General features: G+C 34.1%; 1 protein-coding gene across 1 annotated transcript in view; it reads left to right on the forward strand.

Moving 5' to 3' along the window:
* The window catches only part of thsd7aa (thrombospondin, type I, domain containing 7Aa), a 143406-nt gene that overhangs the window by 62969 nt on the left and 55437 nt on the right, over positions 1–25000 (forward strand). Inside the window, exons 3-5 of the mRNA XM_073821438.1 lie at positions 4941–5122; positions 16084–16239; positions 22541–22744. Of these exons, the coding sequence (XP_073677539.1) occupies positions 4941–5122; positions 16084–16239; positions 22541–22744 (542 nt within the window). The remainder of the gene's footprint in view (positions 1–4940; positions 5123–16083; positions 16240–22540; positions 22745–25000) is intronic.

Raw genomic sequence — 25000 nt, forward strand, 5'->3', positions numbered from 1 at the left:
CTACACTGGATCTCACCAGAGCAGAGCATGTGCCCCCTGTATTAGATGGAGGTGAATGATGCTCCTGTAGTGCTGACCCAGTGTGTGCCCAGCCATGCTCTCTCACCAAACCCCACATGTGCTTTCACGGCTGTCACTGAGAATCCTTTACAGCAGGGGTTTATGACCAGACGTCCCCCAGAGTGAGATTCAGGTGGCCAAGAATGGCTTGTAACCATTAAAATTTAATATTCACCTACTGTTAAGCATCTCGTTAAATCTCTTAAAGGGATAGTTCATTCTGTATCGTTTACACACTCTTATGTTGTTTCATGTAATTCGTTGTTGGAGAAGCTATTGTGAAACTGTAATGTAGGTCATGGCTCCAATTTTGAAACTCTATTTTGCTACACTACAAACTAGTAACAAAAACTACTGTATATTGAAGCTTTTTTGTATGAGAATGGCAGTGCTAAACATAACATATAAATTGATGCAAAATACAACTACAAAATAAAAATACAGCTCATATTATTTTGAACATTTAAACGAATTGCGGGTTTTAACAAAATATATTTTCACTATAAAAAAAAGAGCTCAAATGCAACACATGGAACTTATGTGCAGAGTTGGTTTTGTTTTGTTTAACTGCTTTGCTTGTGTTCTTTGTTTTGCTTTTGTTTTTTTGTTTTGCTGTTTGTTGCTTTTTGTTTTGCTTTACGTTTAGTTTTTTTGCTTTGTTTTGCTCTTCTATTTTGTTTTGTTGCTTTATTTTGTTTTACTTTGCGTTTTGTTGCTTTTTGTTTTGCTTTTCTCTTTTGTTTTGTTTTGTTGCTTTGTTTTACTTCACGTTTTGTTGCTTTTTGCTTTGCTTTTCTCTTTTGTTTTGTTTTGTTGCTTTGTTTTACTTCACGTTTTGTTGCTTTGTTTTGCATTTTGTTTTGTTTTTTGTTTTGCTTTGCTTTGTTTTGATTTATTTATTTTTGTTGCTTTGATTTTTGTTTTGATTATTTTTGCTTTGCTTTGTTTTTTATTTAGTTTTTTTTTTGTTTTGCTTTGCTTTGCTTTGTTTTATTGTTTGTCTTGCTTTGTTTTTTATTTTGCTTTGTTTTATTTTGCTTTGTTTTGTTTTACTTTTTTTTTTTTGCTTTGCTTTGTTTTGTTGCTTTGCCTTTTTTGTTTTGCTTTGTTTTTTGTTGTAATTTTTTTATTTTTTTGTTTTGCTTTACTTTGCTTTTTGTTTTGTTGTTTTGCTTTGCTTAGTTTTGTTTATTTGGTTTTGTTGTTTTTAGCTATGCTTTGTTTATTTTTTTGTTACGCTTTGCTTTTTTGTTTTGCTTTTTGTTTCATTTTGATTTGTTTTTCTTTGCTGCTTTGTTTTGTTTTGCTTTGTTCTGTTTATATTTATTTATTTATTTATTTATTTATTTATTGCTTGTGATCTATTTTGCGTTGCTTTGTTGCTTTGTTTTGTTTGAGTCATCTTAAAGGAGCGTCCAATGAGCAGATGGCCAGTCAGGATCGTCAACTGCGTCTTTGCGACAAATACTAGTTTATTAAAAAATAATTCGAATATCTCCTTACTTTTCCACCCCGACACATTCATGGATATTTTTTGCTGGGGCTTTGCGGCCAGCTTTAACCTATTTTTACGAGTCCCCAATTCCAAAAACTGTCCGGTACGAAATGTTCCTTACAGACAAATTTGCTGTGTGTTTTCGTAGGACTCTTTAAACCAGCAACGTGCCGCCAAACTGTAGCTCTGGTCGCGTCGAGGGGAAACGAAAACAACTCTTTTGCTTTGTCACAGTGAAGAAAGGCACAAACATGAACCATGACTCTGCAAGCCAGCTATAACGTAAACTAGTGACACAAGTGCTACTGTCCAATGCATACATACTGCAAATGCTCATGCAAAGCACGGTGCAGAGATTGGATTAGACCTTTGTCATGTATAATGTTACACTGCTCATTAGAAATGCTTAAAAGGGGGCGTCAACCCAATGACGTAAATAGGTACTGTACAAGCCACGCAGCCAATGAGCGCTAAAAAAAACAGCGTCTACGTCACGTACGTAACTTTTAGAACCGGATGCATGAACTGGTCACAAAAAGTGTAAAAATTACCACTTTGTTTCCACTTTGTAATATATTTCGTGACAGGTATTACTGTTTTAAGCAGTGTACAACATATATATATCTGTTAACATCTCAAAAAATGTGTTTTTGGGTTTTGTGACCCTTTAATAATTACTCTCTGTAAATGTTTCCATTCAATATAGCTCTCTGATTTCTTTCATGTAAGCGTAGATTTAAATATGGTATGTTAAAACACATCACATCAGGTTTAACATCTTCTGAAAGTCTCTAATATATCTTTGTTTGAATCAAAACTTTTAAATTGTTGATCTCTGTAAATGTTGCCATCTAATTCACACATTCACGTTTGCTTACATACAATTATGGTGCTTAAAAACACATCTGGATTAGACTATTGTAAACGTTTGTAAAGTCTGTTAATTTGAATCAACTTAATTTAAAGCTGCAGTCCGTAACTTGTGGCGCTCTAGTGGTTAATAAACAGAACTGCATGCATCTTGCGGAAGAACATTGTAGCAAAGACTATATATATAGACAGACTGTGCACTCCAATTACTTAAGAATGGGAGGAAGTGCAACGCCCAATATGGTGAATAAGCCCCGCCTTCTAAATGGAAGAGCCAATCGTTGATAAGTAAAGTCATCACATCACTGTAGCTGCAGTTAGAAGCTCTGGTTTCTATAGAAACACGTATGCGTATTGGCTGGTCTAGCATCAAAAACAAGCTTTTTTTAATGGTATTTAAACATAAGAAACAAGCTTTATGAGACTGTTGTTGTCAAATTTCATTGGTGTAAGCTTAGTGAACAGTTTTGGAGAATTTGATGTTTCCCTAAAGAGAAGCTGCACTTGCATGCCCGCGAGGCATTTCAAAGATGGCCACCGAGTGAAATGACTTGTCTTAAAGGGACTTTGATTATAGCCAGAGCTACTGTTCTCTGTTTATGTCTATGACTAATCATGCAGGTACTGTGCTACTCTGCAGTGGTTCCTGCCAAAACCAGTCTGAAAAAAAAAATCTTGTTGTAGATGTACTGTAGTGATTCAATTTTGATTCAAATTTTGTACACAAACAACGGACTGCCGCTTTAATTCATTAAAATTTCATATGTATACTTATTGGGAAACTGCTTTGCTGATGGTGCATTATCCTACTTAACCATTAACATTTGCTCTGCGGTGCATTACTCATTCAAGTATCCTAAAAAAAGAATCCTAAAAAAGAAAGCTGTCTCATTTTGCACATTACCGGTAGTTCAAGTATGGTGCATAAATGGAAAGTGAGGCCCTCAGAGCAAAATATTGAATGCAGTCTTGTCAGAAACACACTCAAATTGACACTGGCTCACAGCTCATGAATATGGAGCTCTGCATTTGTGAGGTCAAATTGACTTCATTTTGAATCTGTGAAAAAGGTTGAGAGCCATTACCATGGAAAGTCAGCAGGAAATCTCCATTGCATTAAAAATCGGACCTGCTGTATTCAAAAACTGAAATAAATGTTTCATATTCTTTCATTTACACTACAGAAGCAAAGCAAGGGACCATTTCCCTCTTAGTTTAAAGTGCATGCTCATGGTCAAGAAATGTTTTCAAAAGATGCTCTCTTTTCTTTTTACTCTTCTTATTTGAACTCCTCTAAAAGCTGGAAACCAGATTGGTTATACTGAAGGTCACTGGACATTTAAACACACAGCACACAAATGCGCACACGCATACACACACACACACACACACTACCAGCACTTCCCCTCCAAGCATGCCCTCCAGCTTTTGATCAGTGAGACACATGTGGAAAAGAAATGGTGATCAAAGGCCAATGGTAAAGAGGAGGTTCTTTCATTTTCAGTCAGTGCTCACACTGTTAACACTAAACTAGAAGTTTTGTTGTCTTATTTATGCGTATCATAATTTCATTAGTAAGGCATAAGGGTCAATTTTAAAAGAATTGAGATTAATACATCATCTGGAAGCTGAATAAATGTATGGTTTTCCATTGATGTATGGTTTGTTAGGATAGGACAATATTTGGCGGAGATACAGCTATTTAAAAATCTGGAATCTGACAATGCCAATATTTAAATGCCTTTAAATATTGAGAAAATTGCCTTTAAAGTTGTCTTAGCAATGAATATTACTAATCAAATATTAAGTTTTGATATATTTATAGTAGGAAATTTACTAAATATCTTAATGGAACATGATCTTTACTTAATATCCTAATGATTTTTGGCATAAAATAAAAATCGACAATTTTGACCCATACAATGTATTTTTGGCTATTACTACAAATATACCCGTCCTACTTCAGACTTAACATAGCATAACATAACATGGCTACACCAACCGTAGTTTAACCGTGGTATTTGTAGTAAAACTGTGGTTGGACAAATAGTAATCAATAGGCCAAAAAAGCATGTTTTTTACACTTTTACTACGATTTAAACACAAGGATGTTTCTGGACAGGAAAAATCAAATTAAACATGCATATGATAATTACCACCGAGTGTCATTTTTGCTGCAACATTTCTATCCCTAGCTCAGTTTTTGATGCAGTTTCCCTAGTGTTTTTCGCTAACATGATAAATCAAAAAGCAGCAGTCCAGCCTTTAAACTCAATGATTCTCATCCTGACTGACGTGGTTTCTGATTAGTCTATTTAAAATCATCTGTATTTATAACTCCAAAGGACAGACCAAAGTGCAGTTTATTTTTATGTGAAAAACGAAACTAAAAAAATAAACACAAGCTTCACTCAGTCTCTCAATCTCTAGCCTTCAGAGGATAAATTAAGAGAACATTAAATACTCATCAGGACAGTCTGTTCACCAAATTTCCTTCCTTCCTCCGTCTCCGCAGGTATAATTGGCGAACCACAGAGTGGAGCGACTGCAGGGTGGACGTGCTCCTCAGCCAACAGGACCGTCGCCGGAGCAACCAGACAGGGCTCTGTGGAGGCGGGGTTCAAACCAGGGAGGTCTACTGCGTTCAAGCCCCTACCGAAACCTCATCTAACCTCGGCTCCCTCAAGAACAAAGACGGTAACAAACCTATCAAATTCAGTGTCTTAACCTTCTGCTTGCTGGTTCAATGATATGTCCCGAACCCATTCTGCTCTCTGTCACCAATCATTTCCGGTCGCAGTCTCAGCAATTATTTGAGCTTGATACGAGTCCCATGCACAGTGTATGTGAGCACACAAACACTTTTTATTCAGTGAATATAATTGAATCCAGATGATCTAATAGATAAACATTAGGATTTGGCAACCGTTCTGTTCCTAGTGCGAACAGGGACTGCAGTCAACATCATCTTACATTTGTTGTGCATGTATTTTTATGCTAGTGTTAACATTAAAACAAGTTCATCCATGCGTAATAGGCGACCACACGTTCAATCAACTCAAAAAAACTTGCCAAGACCCATATTGTGAAGATGGCGCAGTCCCCTGAATTGTAGCCCAACTTCCAAAAATGTTCCCTGTTGGTGCTGACATCAACAGTAGGGCAGCATATGATTATGGCATTGCATTTCAGTGATTACTGAGATATGATTATAGTTATTATTCTTAGATGAATTGACCCTGAATAAATAAATACATAAATAAGGAGAACAAAGAGCAGTTATATACAGTGCCTTGCAAAAGTATTCATACCCCTTCATTTTTGTCACATTTTGTTTTGTTGCAGCATTACGTTAAACTGCTTTAAATTAGTTTCCCCCCCACATCAATTTACACTCCATACACCATAATAGTGACAAAGCAAAAACCAGATTTGCAAATTTTACAAATTTATTAAAAAATAAAACACTGAAATAAGTACATTGCATAAGTATTCATACCCTTAACTCAGTACATAGTTGAAGCACCAAGTCTTTTTGGGTATGATGTAACAAGCTTTGCACATCTGCATTTGGCAATTATCTGCCATTCTTTGCCTCACCTTTTCACCTCTCAACCGTGTCAGCTTGGATGGGGGCTGGCAGACATTTTCTAGAGTCCTAGTTGTTCCATTCATTTTCCATTATGGATAATGCTTCTGTGAACCTTCAATGCAGCAGATTTTTTTCTGAACTCTTCCCTAGATCAATGCAAGTCTGTCACTGAGCTCTACAGGCAGTTATCTTGACCTCAGAACTTGGTTTTTGCTCTGACATGCATTTTCAACTGTTAGACCTTTTCTGAGAGGTGTGTGCCTTTCTAAATCATGCTCATTCAAATGAATTTGCCACAGTTTAACTCCACTCGAAGTCTAGTAACATCTAGAAGCAATATGAATGCTCCTGAGCTAAATTTTGAGTGTCCCAGAACATGAATACTTATGCAACGGGATCTTTTCAGTTTTTTATTTTTAATAAATTTGCACAAATGTTAAAAACCTATATTTTGCTTTGCCATTATGGAGTAGGGAGTGTAGACTGATGTGGGAAAACAAATAATTTAAAGTAGTTTAACATAAGGCAGCAACATAACAAACTGTGTAAAAAATGAAGGGGTATGAATAATTTCGCAAGGCACTGTAAGTGTGATGAGTTGAGATTTGTGTCACGGAATGTTGTTTTAAGTTCATTAAAGGGAACTATGGGGGGGCGCCATTATTTAGTTGATGTTAAAAGGTTGCACTCGGTGAGCTACTGCTTTATTTACACAACTCTGTAAATAAAATACTGACACAATGGCACATTGTGAGGCTTTTGGTTGTAATTTTCAGTCGAAGGGCAACAAGAGAAGACGAGAATAGAATGGGAAGATACCTGTGGACGAATAAAACTTTCTAAAGACCCACGTGTTTGTTTGTCCACTTCAGCCCTGATGCCTTTGAGGCTTTTAGTAGACCACAGCTACTGAAAGAGCTAACAAACAGCAGAGACAAGAAATGCTAGATGCCATCCTGGCAGGATGTAAAGATGCTGACACTTGTCATGATGCCGCAGCCACTGAAGTAGCTTCTCAGTGCAGATTTCACTCGATATCCAGGGTTGTTGTGGGTAAAAAATGTATGCTACAGCATTTGGTTTAAGTCTACGCTTATATCCATTACTACCTAAGCTCTTTTAGTAGCTGTGGTGTTTGTATCAGTACTTTATTTTCAGATTTTTTTTTTCAGTAATTGCACCCCCTATAGTCCAAAATATGTATTAAACAATGGATTTTTTTTAAACAACGTAAATCCTTCATGGGTTTTCTACTTCATGTTTCAGTAAGAGACATCATTTACGTTATATGTGACCCTGGACCACAAAACCAGTCTTAAGTAGAATGGGTATATTTGTAGCAATAGCCAACAGTACATTGTATGGGTCAAAATTGTCGATTTTTCTTTTATGCCAAAAATCATTAGGATATTAAGTAAATATCAAGTTCCATGAAGATATATTGTAAATTTTGTCAAATCAAAACTACATTTTTGATTAGTAATATGCATGGCTTATAACTTAATTTGGACAACTTTGAAATATTTAGTTTTTTTGCACTCAGATTCCAGATTTTCAAATAGTTGTATCTCTGGCAAATGAAAACTTGCTTTGATGTAAGCACCAGGCGTCAATGTCCATTCAGCTCTCATGAACCCATCGAGAACAGCCTTACCTTGACCAGTTCTGGAATTTGCCGCTGGCTCTGATTCTCTACAGTGATTAAACATGAGCTGTTATTCATTTTGGGTAAATCTAACAGGCAGTCTTTGGTCTCATTAATATATTATTTGTTCCAGAGCAAACAGTTTTGCCTGAGGACAAAGTTTCATAACTTTATATTTTAATGTATTTTTAATGCTGTATCAAAGCGCTGTCTTTGTATTTTTGACTGAATTGCTTAACAAATGGCAAGTTCTGTCATGAAAATTTAGATTTAGGCATAAGCTGATGAGTTCTTAATGCAAACAGTGTTCAATTACTTGCACCAAACAGTGTTCAATTACTTGCACAAGCTGATTGGTTCATGTTGCATACGCAGCCAATGAGCTTTTGGCTTTACATTTAAATAGCTAGTTATTCACTAGAGCAGTTTGCAGCGTGCTTTTAGAGTTCCTCTGAAAACCTCCACCTCCCCAGCTCCACCTGTATAGATCTGCTACGGGCTATTATAAATGCTCATCTGGCAGTGGCAGTATGTTTTAAATACTCATTTGGTTTTGAGAAACGCTTTGTGTGTTAGTGATGATGATTTTGGCATGTGGCCTCATGCCTACAGCCAAATCACAGTCGTGCTAATATAGAGCCATATTGCACGGCTACTCATAATATTTCATAAAAGTTTGACTAATATACTTGATGCTAAGTTATATTTGGTAAAACCACCTTTCTGTTTTTGGCTCTGGTCACCTCTGCCTTAGTACGGATTTACAGGCTCACTGCGAGCTGTTAGACAAAGATCAGTTGATGTTTGTACTGTGGTACAACTCAAGCCAATGTATAATTGGATTGCTTTTTAAAGGCTGAAATTAGATCACCAGGGGGAAATTAAGGAATAAAGAAGGCAGAGCTGTACAAATTAATGAGGCAGCTACTGTGGAATTTAAATGCTAATGCCGTCACAGATATACACACAGGTGCACATACACCCAAACACAAATTCTCTACGGAGTAATGCGACAGAAACAGGGAGGTGCCAGCGCCTCATGCCATGCACAGAGGCTGGTGCCGGGTCTGTGCTCACTCTCGGACTGACACAGAAACTCCCCTGCCATCTGCTCTGAGAGTTGAACTGCCGACCTCTCAGGGAACTTATTCAAATGTCCACAGCTGTCCTCAAGCAGTCGTTGCTTGGTATGACTTGGTCACACTACAGACAGAAAGACAAAGCATTTAAAAATCAGCTCGCCTTTTAAAATGAGACATCTAAAAAATGTTGTCTATTGAGAATTATGTCTTTCAGTTGAGCAAAATAGGCATTTTATAGGCAGTGTAGTCAATATTTTTTTTTTTTTGTGAAACATTAAAAATGTATTTTTAATGGTGTGATTGTAAATAATCACATATGTGACCCTGAACCACAAAACCAGTCTTAAGTCGCTGGGGTATATTTGTAGCAATAGCCAAAAATACATTGTATGGGTCAAAATTATTGATTTTTCTTTTATGTCAAAAATCATTTGGAAATTAAGTAAAGATCATGTTCCATGAAGATTTTTTTGTAAAATTCCTACTGTAAACCTATCAAAATGTAATTTTTGATTAGTAATATGCATTGCTAAGAACTTAATTTGGACAACTTTAAAGGTGATTTTCTCAGTATTTTGATTTTTTGCACCCTTAAATTTCAGATTTTCAAATAGATGTATCTCGGCCAAATATTGTCCTATCCTAACAAACCATACATCAATAGAAAGCTTATTTATTGAGCTATGATGTATATATATCTCAGTTTTGTAAAATTTAACCTTATGACTGGTTTTGTGGTCCAGGGTCACATATAACAATATTTTCGGAGAAGGATGATGGGTAAAACAAAGGAAATCAAAGGAGAGAAAAATAAAACAGTATGCAAAAAGAAAAGAAAAAACATGAGACAGAGCTGGACATCTTGGTAAATCAGGACCTTGGTGTCCAGCCCTCCTTTCTGCGAGGAAGTTTTGCCAGACAGTGCTGGAATCCCATCCGTAATGTGGCCTTAAGAGAAGCACATGGCACTGACTGCAGCTTACTGCTGGGGGAGGTGACAGGCCTGGCGCGCTGACGAGTCACACAGTGACAGATGGAAGAACTGTGTGAGATAAAGAAAAGGAACAGTGCAAGAACACCTGCACACTTTCACACACTTTCAGCCTATTTCACACACACACACACACACACACACACACACACACAAGCACACATACACCCCTAAAGCTTTTCCACGCCTTGTCTAGCTTTGTCTCATGCGCTTTTTTTTTTTTTTTTTGCATATTCTCCTTTGGTTTCTTTGTTTTACCATTGTCCGTATATGTGATTGATTACAATCATGTAATCAATTCAGTTAATTTTTTTAATTGATTGCCAGCTCTACTTTTCCCCCCCATTTACCTGGTTTCCGTTTAATCAATGAAGAATCAATCAGGCACTTTTCCCCTCAGGGAGTTTCAGACAGATTTGAGAGGATTTAATTTCGAGCTCCACATGATTGGACATTTCCAAGTGATTTGCCACTGGGCCTTTGGAATTATTCACAGGTATTTATATACATTAATGCCAGACAATGAGAGCATCAGGAGCGGTGGTTTACTCAAGGACAGACACTGTGTGCTTTAAGTAGATTTAATCTGGTCATTCAGTTCCAGGGATCATAGCTAAATCCTCTGTAGAAATTGGACAACTATGTTTGTCTGCACTCTGGCTATTTCAGTACAGTGTGTTGTGCCAGTACATTTGAAACTTTGATACTTGAGGCATGTCCCACAACTTTACCTGCCATTACTTTTTGTAAAGCAGCAACATATCCACTTTTACAGTTGAGGTCAAAAGTTTACATACACCTTGCAGATCATAAAAAATGCTTGTTTTTATTTATTATTGGCCTGAATAAGATATTTCACATACAGTAAAAGATGTTTACATATAATCCACAAGAGAAAATAATAGTTGAATTTATAAAAATCGCCCCGTTCAAAAGTTTACATACACTTGATTCTTAATACTGTGTTGTTGCCTGAATGATTCACAGCTGTGTTATTTTTCTTTAGTGATAGTTGTTCATGAGTCCCTTGTTTGTCCTTAACAGTTAAACTTCAGAAGCTACAGAAGATACTAACATGTTTCCCAGAAAAAAAAAATAAGTTGAATTTACCCTGATCTTCAAATTCATTTGAAAAATATACCTTTTTATTTCACAGCTGTGTCGCTCTTGTCACTCTTTGTTAACATTTATTGTATTTTATTTCATTTTAATGTTATATATTCATATTAACATAAAGGGATAGTTCATCCAAAAATGAAAATTCTGTCATTAATCACTCACGCTCAATGTCATTCCAAACATGCAAGACCTTTGTTCATCTTCAGAACACAAATTAAGATATTTTTGATGAAATCCAAGAGCTTTCTGACCCTGCATAGACAGCAGCGCAACCCCAGAAGGCGCAGAAAGGTAGTAAGGACATTGTTAAAATAGTCCATGTGACATCAGTGTTTCAGCCAAATTTTGAAGCTACCAGAGTACTCTTTGTGCACAAATAATACAAAAATAATGACTTTATTCAACAATTTCTTCTTTTCTGTGTCAGTCTTTGACATGCGTTCACGAGAGTTGCCTTGAGGGCCTTGAACGTGCCAGTTGCGTTGCTGTCTCTACAGGGTCAGAAAGCTCTCGGATTTCATCAAAAATATCTTAATTTGTGTTTTTAGGATGAACAAAAGTCTTAGGGGTTTGGAATCTCATGAAGGTGACTAATTAATGGCAGAATTTACATTTTTGGGTGAGCTATCTCTTTAAATGAAATGCAAGGAGGTGGAAATGAAGCAAATTAAGTTTTGTGTTCAGTTTTGCCAGTAGTGAAGAATCAGTAAAATATATTGTTTCCACGAATATGAAAGCGTTGTTTGCATTCCAAATTTTTAATCATTTTGGGATTATGTATTGCTAAACCCATGTAATGAATGCCAGAATGGCACTGAACACAAAGTAAGCATTTTACATATCAAAAGCAGCTTGTTGTCTTCCTCTCTGCCAATGCCGCTTCCCATCCGGCTTCCTGCTCTGCTGTTTGGGCCTGGGGAAGCTGTGCTTGATTTCCTCTCCCCACGGGTGGCTTCAGACATTTAGACAACAGGGGAAAGCAGCTGCTGTCGCGATCTTTATCCATTAACACATCTCAGCCACAGAGAGCAGAACACAACAACAGTGTTCATTCGTTTCGGCTCGGCCGTGTCGCTCTTCGGAATATAATCAATGTTGCACCCCGTCGTGGATCTTTATGAGATATTCAACGCAGTGGCTTTGTTACAGAGCATCCATGCAGCACCACCCCGCAGGCAGGGCGAGTTATTGATGATGATGGTGATGCAAGCAGGTGAATGTGTTGGCGGCTGTCAGACGGACAGAGGGACTGATGGGATACTGGTGCCATAATTAGGCTGGGGAAACCCTGGGTGGGCAAACAGCAGACCATCTGGCCTCCAAGCGAGTGTTGTGCCACCTGAACAAGGTCAACCTACAAGGAGAGGGTCATTAATCAGGCTGGGTTAACAGGGCAGCAAACGTGAGCCGTTGAGACAGGAAGTCAGACAGGTTTTTGCCCACCTCAATACCCCAACAGCACAAAACCGCATCCTAATAAGAAACACGGAGTGCGTGGAGACAAGGGAACTTGCATTTGCAAGTCAATTTGACATTTTTTGCAAATCAATTTTGTCAATTTGACAGCTAATTTCTTTTTTTGACATGTCACTTTCGGAAATAAATTCAGTTTGCTAAATTGAGCGTTTCAGCGGATGTTTGTCCCCGAGGAGCACTTCGCCAAAAAACCCTTTTAATTTCTGTTTTAAACAAGCTCATATAAATCATTAATGACTCTGGCCATGCAATCAATCACTTAGATCACCCTGAAAATCTACGCACACACAAAACACATGTATTAATCGAATGATTTTAGAAATGCCTCAGAGCACACAGAGAACACCTTTTGGACACGAAGCAATTTGCATGTGAATGAAGAGAAGATCCGTCAAAGGCTATCGGCAGCAGATCTGTTCACGCACTGACCTTGCAGAAAGTCACCTACGGCTCCGAGCTGCACGCACACTTGCACCGAGTGCTGGTTATAGATAAAAAGAAAACAAGGACAAAAGGGGTCTTGGGAGATGTCTAGCAAAACATGTGCAATCAGAAGCACTTGTTTATGAGAATGATGTTGATCATGTCATTTTATCTCTTCATGTTCTCGTTTTCAAACGTTTTGAAATGGTTTGCATTACCTTTTTTAAGTTCTGTTTGGTACACGTGTGGGCGATACACGTTTGAGTCCAACTCACACTATTTCCTGCACCAATTCCCCCATAATTTTTACATTGTTCATAATGTATATAAGAAATACCACTATTTAACGTTCAACAATTTGATGTCAGAGTTGTTTTTGTTGTTGTTTAATACTTTTATTAGGGGTGGGCAATATACCACGTGACATTGCTGTGCTACGTGGTCATGAAAATGTATTGTTTGCATGCGTTTTTAAGCATTGTGGTTTAAAACAAGTGATTTTAAGCTGTTAAATCACAATCAGCAGCGAAAGAGTAATTACTAATTACGCTGTATGCATGACCTGTTTGAGAGTTATTTTTGCTGTTGTAAAGGGCTTGAATGATTAAGTACATACTTGTATGTCAAAATGCATATCTTTGCAAGTGTAATACGCCAGTTGAAATACATCAAGTCAAAAGTTTTCATACACCTTGCAGATTCTGTAAAATGTTAACTATTTTACCAAAATAAGAAGGATCATACAAAATGCATGTTATTTTTTTATTTAGTCCTGACCTGAATAAGATATTTTACATGAAAGATGTTTACATATAGTCCCACAGAAGAAAATAATAGTTGAATTACCCAGTTGAAAAGTTTGTGAGCATTGAACAAACTGAAGTTGTGTTAATTTTCCTTATTTTGCCTAAATATCATACTTTTTCTATTTAGTACTACCCTTCAGAAGCTACAGAAGATAGTTGCATGTTTCCCAGAAGACAAAATAAGTTAAATTTACCCTGATCTTCAAATTCAAAAGTTTTCACTCCCCGGCTTTTAATGCATCTTGTTTCCTTCTGAAGCATCAGTGAGCGTTTGAACCTTCTGTAACAGTTGTGAGTCCCTTAGTTGTCCTCAATGTGAAAAGATGCATCTCAAAATTATACAATAATTGTTGAAAAGGGTTCAAATACACAAAAATGCTGAAAAACCAAAGAATTTGTGAGACCTGGAGGATTTTTTCTGAAGAACAGCAGGACAAACAAGGAACAACTGTCTCATGAACAACTATCACCAAAAAATAAATAAATAAATAAATAAAAATAATAACTATTAAAAAATTTTTAATCTTAAGTGAATGTAACAGTAACAGTATATGACACTTACAATTTTTACAATTTTTAGGAAAAAAAACCCTACTAAAATAGAATTTAATATATACAGTATACTTAAAAAAAAGAAATTCATACTTTTAAGTGAGATTAAAGACATTTATAATATTATAAAATATAATTTCTGTAAACCTTGGGGAAAAAAGAAATTAATAATTGTTGATTATTGAAGAAATTGTTAAAAAGATATTGATAATTGTTGATAAGAAGAAGAAATTGTTTCTTGAGCACTAAATCACCAGATTAGAATGATTTCTAAATAATCAATGGATCGTTTAATTATATTTAAAAATGGTGATGGTAAGAGTCACAAAATTTAAAAAAATTTGTAATTATTATAAAATATTGTAAAATTATCTGAAATAGTTTTGGACTTGTTGTTATGTGTGAATTAACTGTATTTTATACATATGATACATAATGACATTATTATCACATGGCACAGATGATTGGTTCCTTTGTATCAGCAGCCAATGAGCTTGCTGCTCAGCATTTAAATACTCAGCTCTGCTTGCTGTAGCAGTTGCAGCATGCTTCAGAAATCTTCCACCTTCCCCAGCTCCACCTGTATACTGTAGATCTGCTATGGGGTGATTCATGTATGCTATATGTGGGTTATTTCATATACAGTGCCTTGCGAAATTATTCATACCCATTCATTTTTTTTCACATTTTGTTGTGTTGCTGCCTTATGTTAAACTACTTTAAATTACTTTTTTTCCCCACATCAATCTACACTCCCTACTCCATAATGGCAAAGCAAAAAATTGTTTTTTAACATCTGTGCAAATTTATTAATAATAAAAAACTAAAAAGATCCCGTTGCATAAGTATTCATACCCTTTTCTGGGACACTCGAAATTTAGCTCAGGAGCATTCATATTGCTTCTAGATGTTACTACACTTCGAGTGGAGTTAAACTGTGGCAAATTCATTTGAATGAGTATGATTTAGAAAGGCACACACCTCTCAGAAAAGGTCTAACAGCTGAAAATGCATGTCAGAGCAAAAACCAAGTCCTGAGGTCAAGATAACTGCCTGTAGAGCTCAGTGACAGACTTGCGTTAAGGCATTGATCTAGGGAAGAGTTCAGAAAAAAATCTGCTGCATTGAAGGTTCACAGAAGCATTATCCATAATGGAAAATGATTGGAACAACTAGGACTGTAGAAAATGTCTGCCAGCCCCCATCCAAGCTGACAGAGCTTTAGAGGTGAAAAGGTGAGGCAAAGAATGGCAGATAATTGCCAAATGCAGATGTGCAAAGCTTGTCACATCATACCCAAAAAGACTTGAGGCTCTAAAGGTGCTTCAACTATGTACTGAGTTAAGGGTATGAATACTTATGCAATGTACTTATTTCAGTGTATAAATTTGTAAATTTTATACTCCATATACCATAATAATGACAAAGCAAAAACCAGATTTGCAAATTTTACAAATTTATTAAAAATAAGACACATTTTAACTCCACTCGAAGCCATCTAGAAGCAATATGAATGCTCCTGAGCTAAATTTCGAGCATCCCAGAAAAGGGTATGAATACTTATGCAACAGGATCTTTTCAGTTTTTTATTTTTTTTAATAAATTTGCACAAATGTTAAAAACCTATTTTTTGCTATTTGCCATTATGGAGTTGGGAGTGTAGATTGATGTGGGAAAAAAGTAATTTAAAGTAGTTTAACATAAAGCAGCAACATAACAAAATGTGAAAAAAATGAAGGGGTATGAATAATTTCGCAAGGCACTGTATGTTATATGTGCAACAGAAGTATTTTTACATGTTCACAGCAGCATGTTGTGGATGTACTGGCAGTAGCAAATCTTGGTACTTGCTCTGCTGCAAGACCAAAACACATTAACATTATCATGTTCATTACAATGCTAAACCCTCAAAGAGTTGTCGTGATATAAATTTTTATATAGCGTCTAACAATGTGTGTCTGTTTCTCCTCAGCCATGCGGCCAGTAAACAGTGACCTGTGTTTGGGCGTTTCTCCTAACACCACCCAGCTCTGCCATATTCCCTGTCCCGTGGAGTGTGAGGTGTCTTCCTGGAGCGCATGGGGGCCCTGCACTTTTGAAAACTGCCAGGATCAGTCCACAAAGAAAGGTAAGCTTGAACCACATATGACCAGTTCGTCTTTTACAGTTGTGTTTGGTGAGCGGTCGTTTCACCCATCTCGCTAAAACAGAGCGGATCAATAAAACGTCCTCTTTCATTGTAAATCACATGAATTGTGTACGGGAAGCCTTTCAACACATAACTCACACCGCCCCACCTCTCACCTCTATCTGCACCATCAGCATCTGGGCCATAAACTTATCAGCGCCTACTGGGGCAGAAGATTCATTTTCTCAAAGGTTTATGAACAGGAGCATTGTAGAGGGAACAACAAACAAAAGACACCCACAGAAAAAAATAAAACATGTCACGAAATAGACAAAAGACCAATCAAGGGTTAGGAGGCTTCAAAGAGACAAACACAAGCTTCAGATGGTCTCTGGAAGGAACGGAATCTGCTAGATTCACAGGATGGTGGTTTACCGAATGCTGCTGACAGTTGGTATAGTGTATCAAAGGTGCTGGCACGCTGGCTGCTTTTCTCGTTAATTATGGCTGGGACAGCGACCCGTGCCATGACTAATGCATATTGACTCTTCCCTAATGAAGCGACTCAAAAGGATAGGATGGGAGGAAATTCTCCAGCATGCATCTTAATGATGGATTCTCTGTGAATCCGTGTTCCACTCGTTCTTTTTTCAAACACCCACGGATCACATTTCATGCCATATAGCTGTAATGGCAGGTCTCAGCACTTGTGTATGTACAGTATGTGGGCTCTCATTATTCAGGGAGATGTGGCGAAAGGAGTGAAGTTTTTTTTTTTCTTCTTTTAACATAATAGTATCTGCCACACAAGGACAGAATAAAACAACATGTTGATATAGCATCAGTGCTTGTTACATTAAGAAAACACATCAGTGATTATTAGCTTTAGGGTCAACGATATCAAATCTGTATTGATGCAGAGTTGGGAAAAAATACAATTTTATTTTATTGTATTATGTAAAAATAGATTGCATGATGATTAATTATTCATTTAGTTATTTCATTAATTAGTTTGTTTTAATGGGGGACCAAACAGGAAAATAGTATAGATTTTTATCAAAAATATTATAAATATGTATTTATATTTTTATTATATGATATTATAACAGTTTAATTTAGTTTTATTACCACATATTCAGATTTAATATAGCATATTTTAATATGTAAATATTAGTATTCAAATGTATGACTTTATGTTTCCTGTTCCCCTATAAAATAAAGTAAAATGTGTGATCTAACTATATTTCTGGTATTTAAATTTAGATATTTTTAAATATTGAATGTTTCTAAAAAAAAAAAAGTGTATATATTTTATGATATATAGTATGTAAAATAATACAATATTATTTTATTGTATTATATAAAAATATATTGTATGATAGATTAATATTTATTTATTTATTTATTCATTTTATTATTATTATTATTTTTATTTAAATTGGGGTCCAAGTAGGAAAATATTATAGAATTTTTGTGATTATAAATATTTATTTTTATTTGTATTATATGATGATATAACGGTTGAATTTAGTTTTATGACTATATATTCATTTTTAATAATGCATATTTTAATATTTACTTATATGTATTCAAGTGTATGACTTCATATTTCCTGTTACCTGTTTATGTTTCCTGTTCCACTATAAAATGAAGTAAATTTATAATTGAACAATATTTCAGGTATTTTAATTTAGATAATTCTAAATATTGAATATTTCTGGAGGGGGAAAAAATATTATATAATATATATAGTATGTAAAATAATACAATATTATTTTATTGTATTATATAAAATATATTGTATGATGATTAAATATTTAGTTAATCAGTTAGTTAGTTAGTTAGCTTTAATGGGGGACCAAACAGGAAAATATTATATAATTTTTTATTATAAATATGTATTTTATTTGTATTATCTGACATTATAACAGTTTAATGTAGTTTTATTACTATATATTCAGATTTCATAGTGCATATTTTAATATGTTAATATATGTATTTGAGCATGTTTCATGATTTCAATTAATTAATCAACCAATAAATCAATCTTTTTTGATGAAAAAAAAAAATAATTTCACTATTAAAACAGAATCTAGAAAAGAAACAGGAATCCAGAAAATTAAAATAACATAAATGGAATCTGAAAAAAATATATATATATATTTCCTGTTACCTGTTTATGTTTTCTGCTCCCCTATATGCTCCCAAAATATGTCAGGTATTTTTAGATATTTTGAAAGATTGAATGTTTCTGAAAAAGTGTATGTAATATATTATATATAGTATATAAATTAATACAATATTATTATTATTATTATTATTTTTTTTTTATAAAAATATATTGCATGGATGATTGAACATTTAGTCAGTTATTTAGTTGGTTTTAATGGGAGACCAAACTGGAAAATAGTACATAATTTTATATATTTTTATTATATGATATTATAATGGTTTAATTTAGTTTTATCACTATATATTCAGATTTAAAATTGCATATTTTAAGTTGCAAAATATGTATTCAAGTATATGACTTTATATATTTTCTGTTACTTGCACCCCTAAAATAAAGTCAAATATATAATTTAACAATATTTTAAATATATTAATTTAGATATTTTGAAGCATTGCATGTTCCTGAAAACACATTCTGAAATTAAATTTCACCAGAATTCTTCTTTTTACCCAAACTCAGTTCCTAATGCCTCACAACCCTGATTTGATCTTGCGTAACAATCAAATCCAGTGCTGTCTTTTCTTCTACAAGTGATGAATGTAGATATAAACTGTTATTCTGACAACGAGGCTGTAATATATATTGGTAATCTTTATTATAGCCTGAATAAGACACAAAAATAAGCTTGATGGGCGGTAAAGCACAAATTAGCTGTGACATCTCAACCTGAGGCCCCAATAACATGTCAGCATACACCTTAGACGTGATGACCCAAGAGATCCTGATGAGACTTTTGTCCGGCTGTGTCTTTTGTCTGTTTTTGATTAACAGAAGCTCATATGAAACCCTCGTGCTTTTGTCTGATAAAGAGACACAGATGCAGCATATGCCATCAGACACCTCCAGGCTGACTGACAGGACGTGATACAATCCCCTTACACACCCACAATGAGCTCTACGCTGACCTTCTGATTAAATAAAGCCAGAAGGAGAGCGCAGGACAGAAGTAATCGGAAAAAGGGACAACGCTGGCATCTCCAACTAACTCTTAAAGGCCCCCCTCTCCCATATTACCTTATCGGCCCCAGACAGCAATGTGGATTAAACCAGAGGCCAGGGACTAGAGAGGGGAGGGTGATGGCAGGGTACCTGTAGGTGACCTTGTGTTGGTCATGAGTCCAGTCCACCCAGTTTTATTCCTCTGGAGCCCTTCTCCTGCCCTTGAATGGGAATACCCCTGGTGTCAAAACCTCTTCTGTATTAATGGATTGCTGAATGCATTAGTCCTTTTGGTGAAAGGCAAGCATAATGAGGGAGGAATAATACTATTCATTATGATGAGCTGCTCCAGTAATTTCTGTCATCTTGCATGCTTAATGGACCGATATGTTTAATGTAATATTACAGTGATTGTGCAATGACACACTGTGACAGTTTAGAGGGCTAACGCAAGGAATTGCACCGACTAGTTGATTAGTTCAAACACTGGCAAGCGTTGGGTCAGTGTAAAAACTGCTTTATTTGGAAAAGGATGAATAATGATTCCAAAAAAAAAAAAAAAAAAAAACGAATTGTACCGAATAATTAAATACAATTTGTGACTAATTAAAATTAGTAAAGGGTAGTGATTATTTTATTTATTGTGAAATATGTGTATATTATTGTTATTAAAATATGTTATTAAAATATGTATTATTGTATTATAAAAATGTATTATTGTTATTATTATATTCCCTTTTTTATCTTTTCCATTTTAAAAATATATTAAAATATTATATATATATATTAGTGGTGGGCCGTTACCGGCGTTAACGTGCTGCGTTAACGTGAAACTCTTATCGCGCGATAAAAAAAATATCGCCGTTAATCTATTCTCAAATTTGGGTTGGGAGCTGGGTCTAAACTACGCAAGCTATGATGACTTTCACCTTGATAGTTTAACGCGGATGTATACCGAAGACTGTAGAATATGGTCGCGCGTTTAAGTCTCCTCCACCAAAACACAGACGGGATCGCGTCGTCCTCCATTCATAAAAACCGAATCTACTATAGCGAAATGCCACGTAAATTCGTCGTTTTTTGGATTCATAAATCAAATGTTGGTCAGTCACTTAATTCAAATCGCGATATGGACTAGTGTATGTGAAAACTGAAATGCAAAAAGACCGTTTTAATATGAATCCGATATGTTCCGTTTGCCTAGCTGTATGTATGCATTGCGGAGACGAGCTTTTACTACACGCATACTGAAACACACGTGACGCTCCCGGTAATTTTTGCCATTTTCATCTCACATGAACAGATAAACTCAATCTCCCAAACTGCTGTGAGTGTCACTTTTACCGTTTCATTTGAGAAAACTAGCATCATATCATACTGTATGACACAGAAACTTCACGGCAACCTGTCAAAATAAAAGTACGGTGTAACATGTAATGGGCTGGGTAGGTGTTGACGTTAAAAAAAACACAATCTAATAGGGAGAAAAAATAATTTCATTGTTAGTTAGTTAGTAAACACAAGTACATCTAATTTAACATAATTTATTTTCATCAACAAATTATCATAGAACAGCTTTATGAGCTTTATGATCCATTCTCAAAGACTTTAAGTCATTATTTGTGTAGCACACATATTCTGAATGCCTTCAGCAGAATTCAAATTAGCCATTTTAATCTAGATTAATCTAGATTAATTCCAAGATTTAATCTAGATTAATCTAGATTAAAAAAATTAATCTATGCCTATAATCTATTAATCTATATATATATATATATATATATATATAATAATTATTATTATTATATTTCCTACTTATTTTTCTAAAATGTTATAGTACAAAAATAGTTTATTACTTTTTATAGTACATACATTTTTATATATTATTTTATATATTATATATACCATTATAGTATTTTTTTTTATATTTAGTTTTTTATCTTTTCCGTTTTCATTTTAGTTTTAGTCATTTTCTTGCATACTTGCATAAGTTTTTATTATTATTATTAAAATAAATGTTCAAAATATAATTTTTATTATTATTGTTATAATTATTATTATTATATTATATTTCCTACACTTATTTTCAAAAATGTTGATTTAGTACAAGATAGTTTATTACTATTTATAGTACATTAATTATTATATATAATATAATTTTTTAGTGTATTATTAAATACTATTATAGTATTTTTTTATATACAATTTTTATTTTATTATGTTTTAGTCATTTTTTTGCATACTTTTGTCATCATCATGATGATGATTATTATTATTAATATTATTATTATTATTAATGAAAAGAAATGTAGAAAATATATCATCATCATCATCATCATCATTATTATTATTATTATTATTAATTATAATTATTATTATATTTGCTACATTTATTTTCCTAAAATGTTGTTATAGTACATACATTATTATTAATATTATTATATGTCCTACATTTATTTTCCTAAAATGTTTTTATAGTACTATTTACTAGTACTATTTAATGTGGAAATTATTATTATTATTGTTGTTGTTGTTGTTGTTGTTGTTAAATAATAATAACAATAACAATAATATTTTCCACATTAAATAATAACATATTTTCAATAAATAATAATGTTGTTGTTGTTGTTATTACCTACATTTATTTTTCTAAAATGTTATAGTACAATAAACAATTTATCATTACTCTTTTTTTTAATCCCGTTATTTCCATTTTAATCATTTTCTTGCATACTTTGGTAAATAATAATTTATTATTATTATTATTATTATTATTATTATTAAATATTTATATTAAGCTTTATTTTTTGATTTTGTAATTTTAGTACTTCAACTACAACTACTACTTCAAATTATTATATTATATTATATTACTTATTTTATTTATTAGTTGCCAATGCAACATGTCTAATTTTCATCATAAAATATTTTTCATCTAATATTCCTATTTTATTTTACCTTTATTTTAGTTGAAGGTTTTTTGGTTATTTTGTATAATCACCTGTAATTGCATGATATAGCTTATTTAAAATGATGTGAATGTGAGAGCTTGTTGTTTTATGATTCATATTTACTCCCACCAATCAACTCAGCCGAATGACTTTGCCTCTTATCTGTGTTCTTCGACAGGTTTCAAACTGAGGAAAAGAAAAATCATGAACGATCCCACAGGTGGCACAGGAAATTGCCCTCACCTGACGGAGGCAATCCCCTGTGAGGAGCCCAGTTGCTATGAATGGCTGCTGGTGAAGCTGGAGGAGTGTGTGCCTGACAATGACAAAGAATGTGGACCTGGAACCCAGGACCCACAAGTACAGTGCGTCAACAGTGACGGTAAGTGATACGTCCACCTTCCATCTGCATGATATGGGACTGTCCACTCATTCCATTTATAAAGCTAATTAAAAATCTTTGCCTGAATAGACTTTCTATTTAAAGGTCGTGCCCAGACATGCAGTGCGTCGAATGTAGCAACAAACCCAGATTGTTTTGTTCTTGTACAGCTGGGTCCATTCTTGAACTCTGTCCACAGGGCTTATGTTCTGGGCTCATGCCCAATGTCGTAATTGCTGTTTTTGCACAGGCGGCTGGTGGTACTTCTCTATTGTTAGAATGGCCAGAGGGGAAATTCAGAGCAATAAGAAGTGGCACTGCTGCCTTTTAGTCTTCTAAACACAAAGCCACATGTGCTGGGGCGCTCTACCGTCTAACTAGCCCAAAGGCCCACAACTCACAACTCACCTATAGCGTCTGGATGTTATTGGCTTGACTGAGTACACGGCAGCTAGGGAAACCAGCACCATCTGTGAGATCAGAGAAAAAATACAGTTTACCTGGGGACAAGCACATGCCTGGATCTGTGACCAATGGCTGACACTGATGCCTCAATATACTGAAATAGAGGAGACGCGGGATGCTTGTAATACTTCTGTAACTCTTTTAGGTTTTTGTGGCGGGTTGGACTTGGATGTTGGTAAAAAATTTGTCATTTTGTGGGTAAAATTATTTTTATTCAAACCCCAATAAGTTATTTTAAGCATTTGAAAGGGCACCTGTTATGCCCCTTATTTTAATATATGTAATATGTGACCCTGGACCACAAAACCAGTCATCAGTAACATTGGTATATAGGTATAGAAATTGCCAACAATACATTGTATGGGTCAAAAATATAGATTTTGCATTTATGCCCAAAAAAAATTACATTTTCTACCATATTATCTAAACTTATTTTTTTATTAATAATATACATTGCTAAGAACTTCATTTAGACAACTTTAAAGCTGATTTTCTCAATATTTAGATTTTTTGTACCCTAAGATTCCAGATTTTAAGATGTTGTCCCATCCTAACAAACCATACATCAATTGAAAGCTTATTTATTCAGCTTTCAGTTGATGTATAAATCTCAAAAAAAAAAAAAAAGACCCTTATGAATGGTTTTGTGGTCCAGGGTCATATATAAGTGTTATGTAAAAAAAAAAAAAAAAAATCTAAGATTACAAGATTTAAAATTCATAAAAATCATAAAATTTTGAGAATAAAGTCGAAATTATGAGAACAGATTCAAAATGTTTCAAGAATTAAGTTAAAATTACAAGAATTAAGTTGAAAAGTTTTAAGAATAAAGTCGAAATTACAAGAATAATGTTGAAATGTTTTGAGAATAAAGATGAAATTACAACAATAAAGTCAAAATGTTTTGAGAATAAAGTTTAAATATTTTGACAATAAAGATGAAATTACAAGAATAAAGTCAATATGTTTTGAGAATAAAGTTTAAATATTTTGAGAAAAATTATGAAATTACAAGAATAAAGTCAAAATGTTTTGAGAATAAAGTCAAAATGTTTTGAGAATAAAGTCAAAATGTTTTGAGAACAAAGGCAAAATGTTTTGAGAATAAAGTTAAACTTACAAGAATAAAGTCGAAAATTAGTTGAAATTATAAAAATAAAGTTAATATTTCGAGAATAAAGTTGAAATTACAAGAATGAAGTCAAAATGTTTCAAGAATAAATTCAAAATGTTTTGAGAATGAAGTCGAAATTACAAAAATAAAATCAAAATGTTTCAAGAATAAAGTAAAAATGTTTCAAAACTAAAGTCAAAATGTTTTGAGAATTAAATCATAGCAATTAAAGTTAGAATATTTTAAGAGCATAGCCTGTGCATGATTTGGGATTGGATTCTGGATTGGGAGCACAGGAAGAAGTTGCCAGGCCACCAGAATTGATTTGAATATATGTGGGCTTATTAGCAGAAATCATACCATGTGTTCTACTCACAGGGACGTGCTTTGAAATAATATTTCACGTCTTTGATCACATTCATTAGAAGTATTTGTAGTGTGCCAGCCACTCAATAATACTTTCAGCTTTCCATCACAGTTACATTTTATAATAAATAGATATTTTACAACATGACTGTTTTTTTTTTATATATTAATTTATCTATCAAATAAATGCAATCTGGGTAAGCATAAGAGACTTCATTTAAAAAAAAATTACCGATCCCAAATTCTTGATTGCTAACATACATACAAACAAAGAAGAACATGAAACACAAATGACTTAATATTGCTTAAGC

The sequence above is a fragment of the Garra rufa genome, chromosome 17 (genome assembly GCF_049309525.1).
Source record: "Garra rufa chromosome 17, GarRuf1.0, whole genome shotgun sequence".
Classification (NCBI taxonomy): Eukaryota; Metazoa; Chordata; class Actinopteri; order Cypriniformes; family Cyprinidae; genus Garra; species Garra rufa.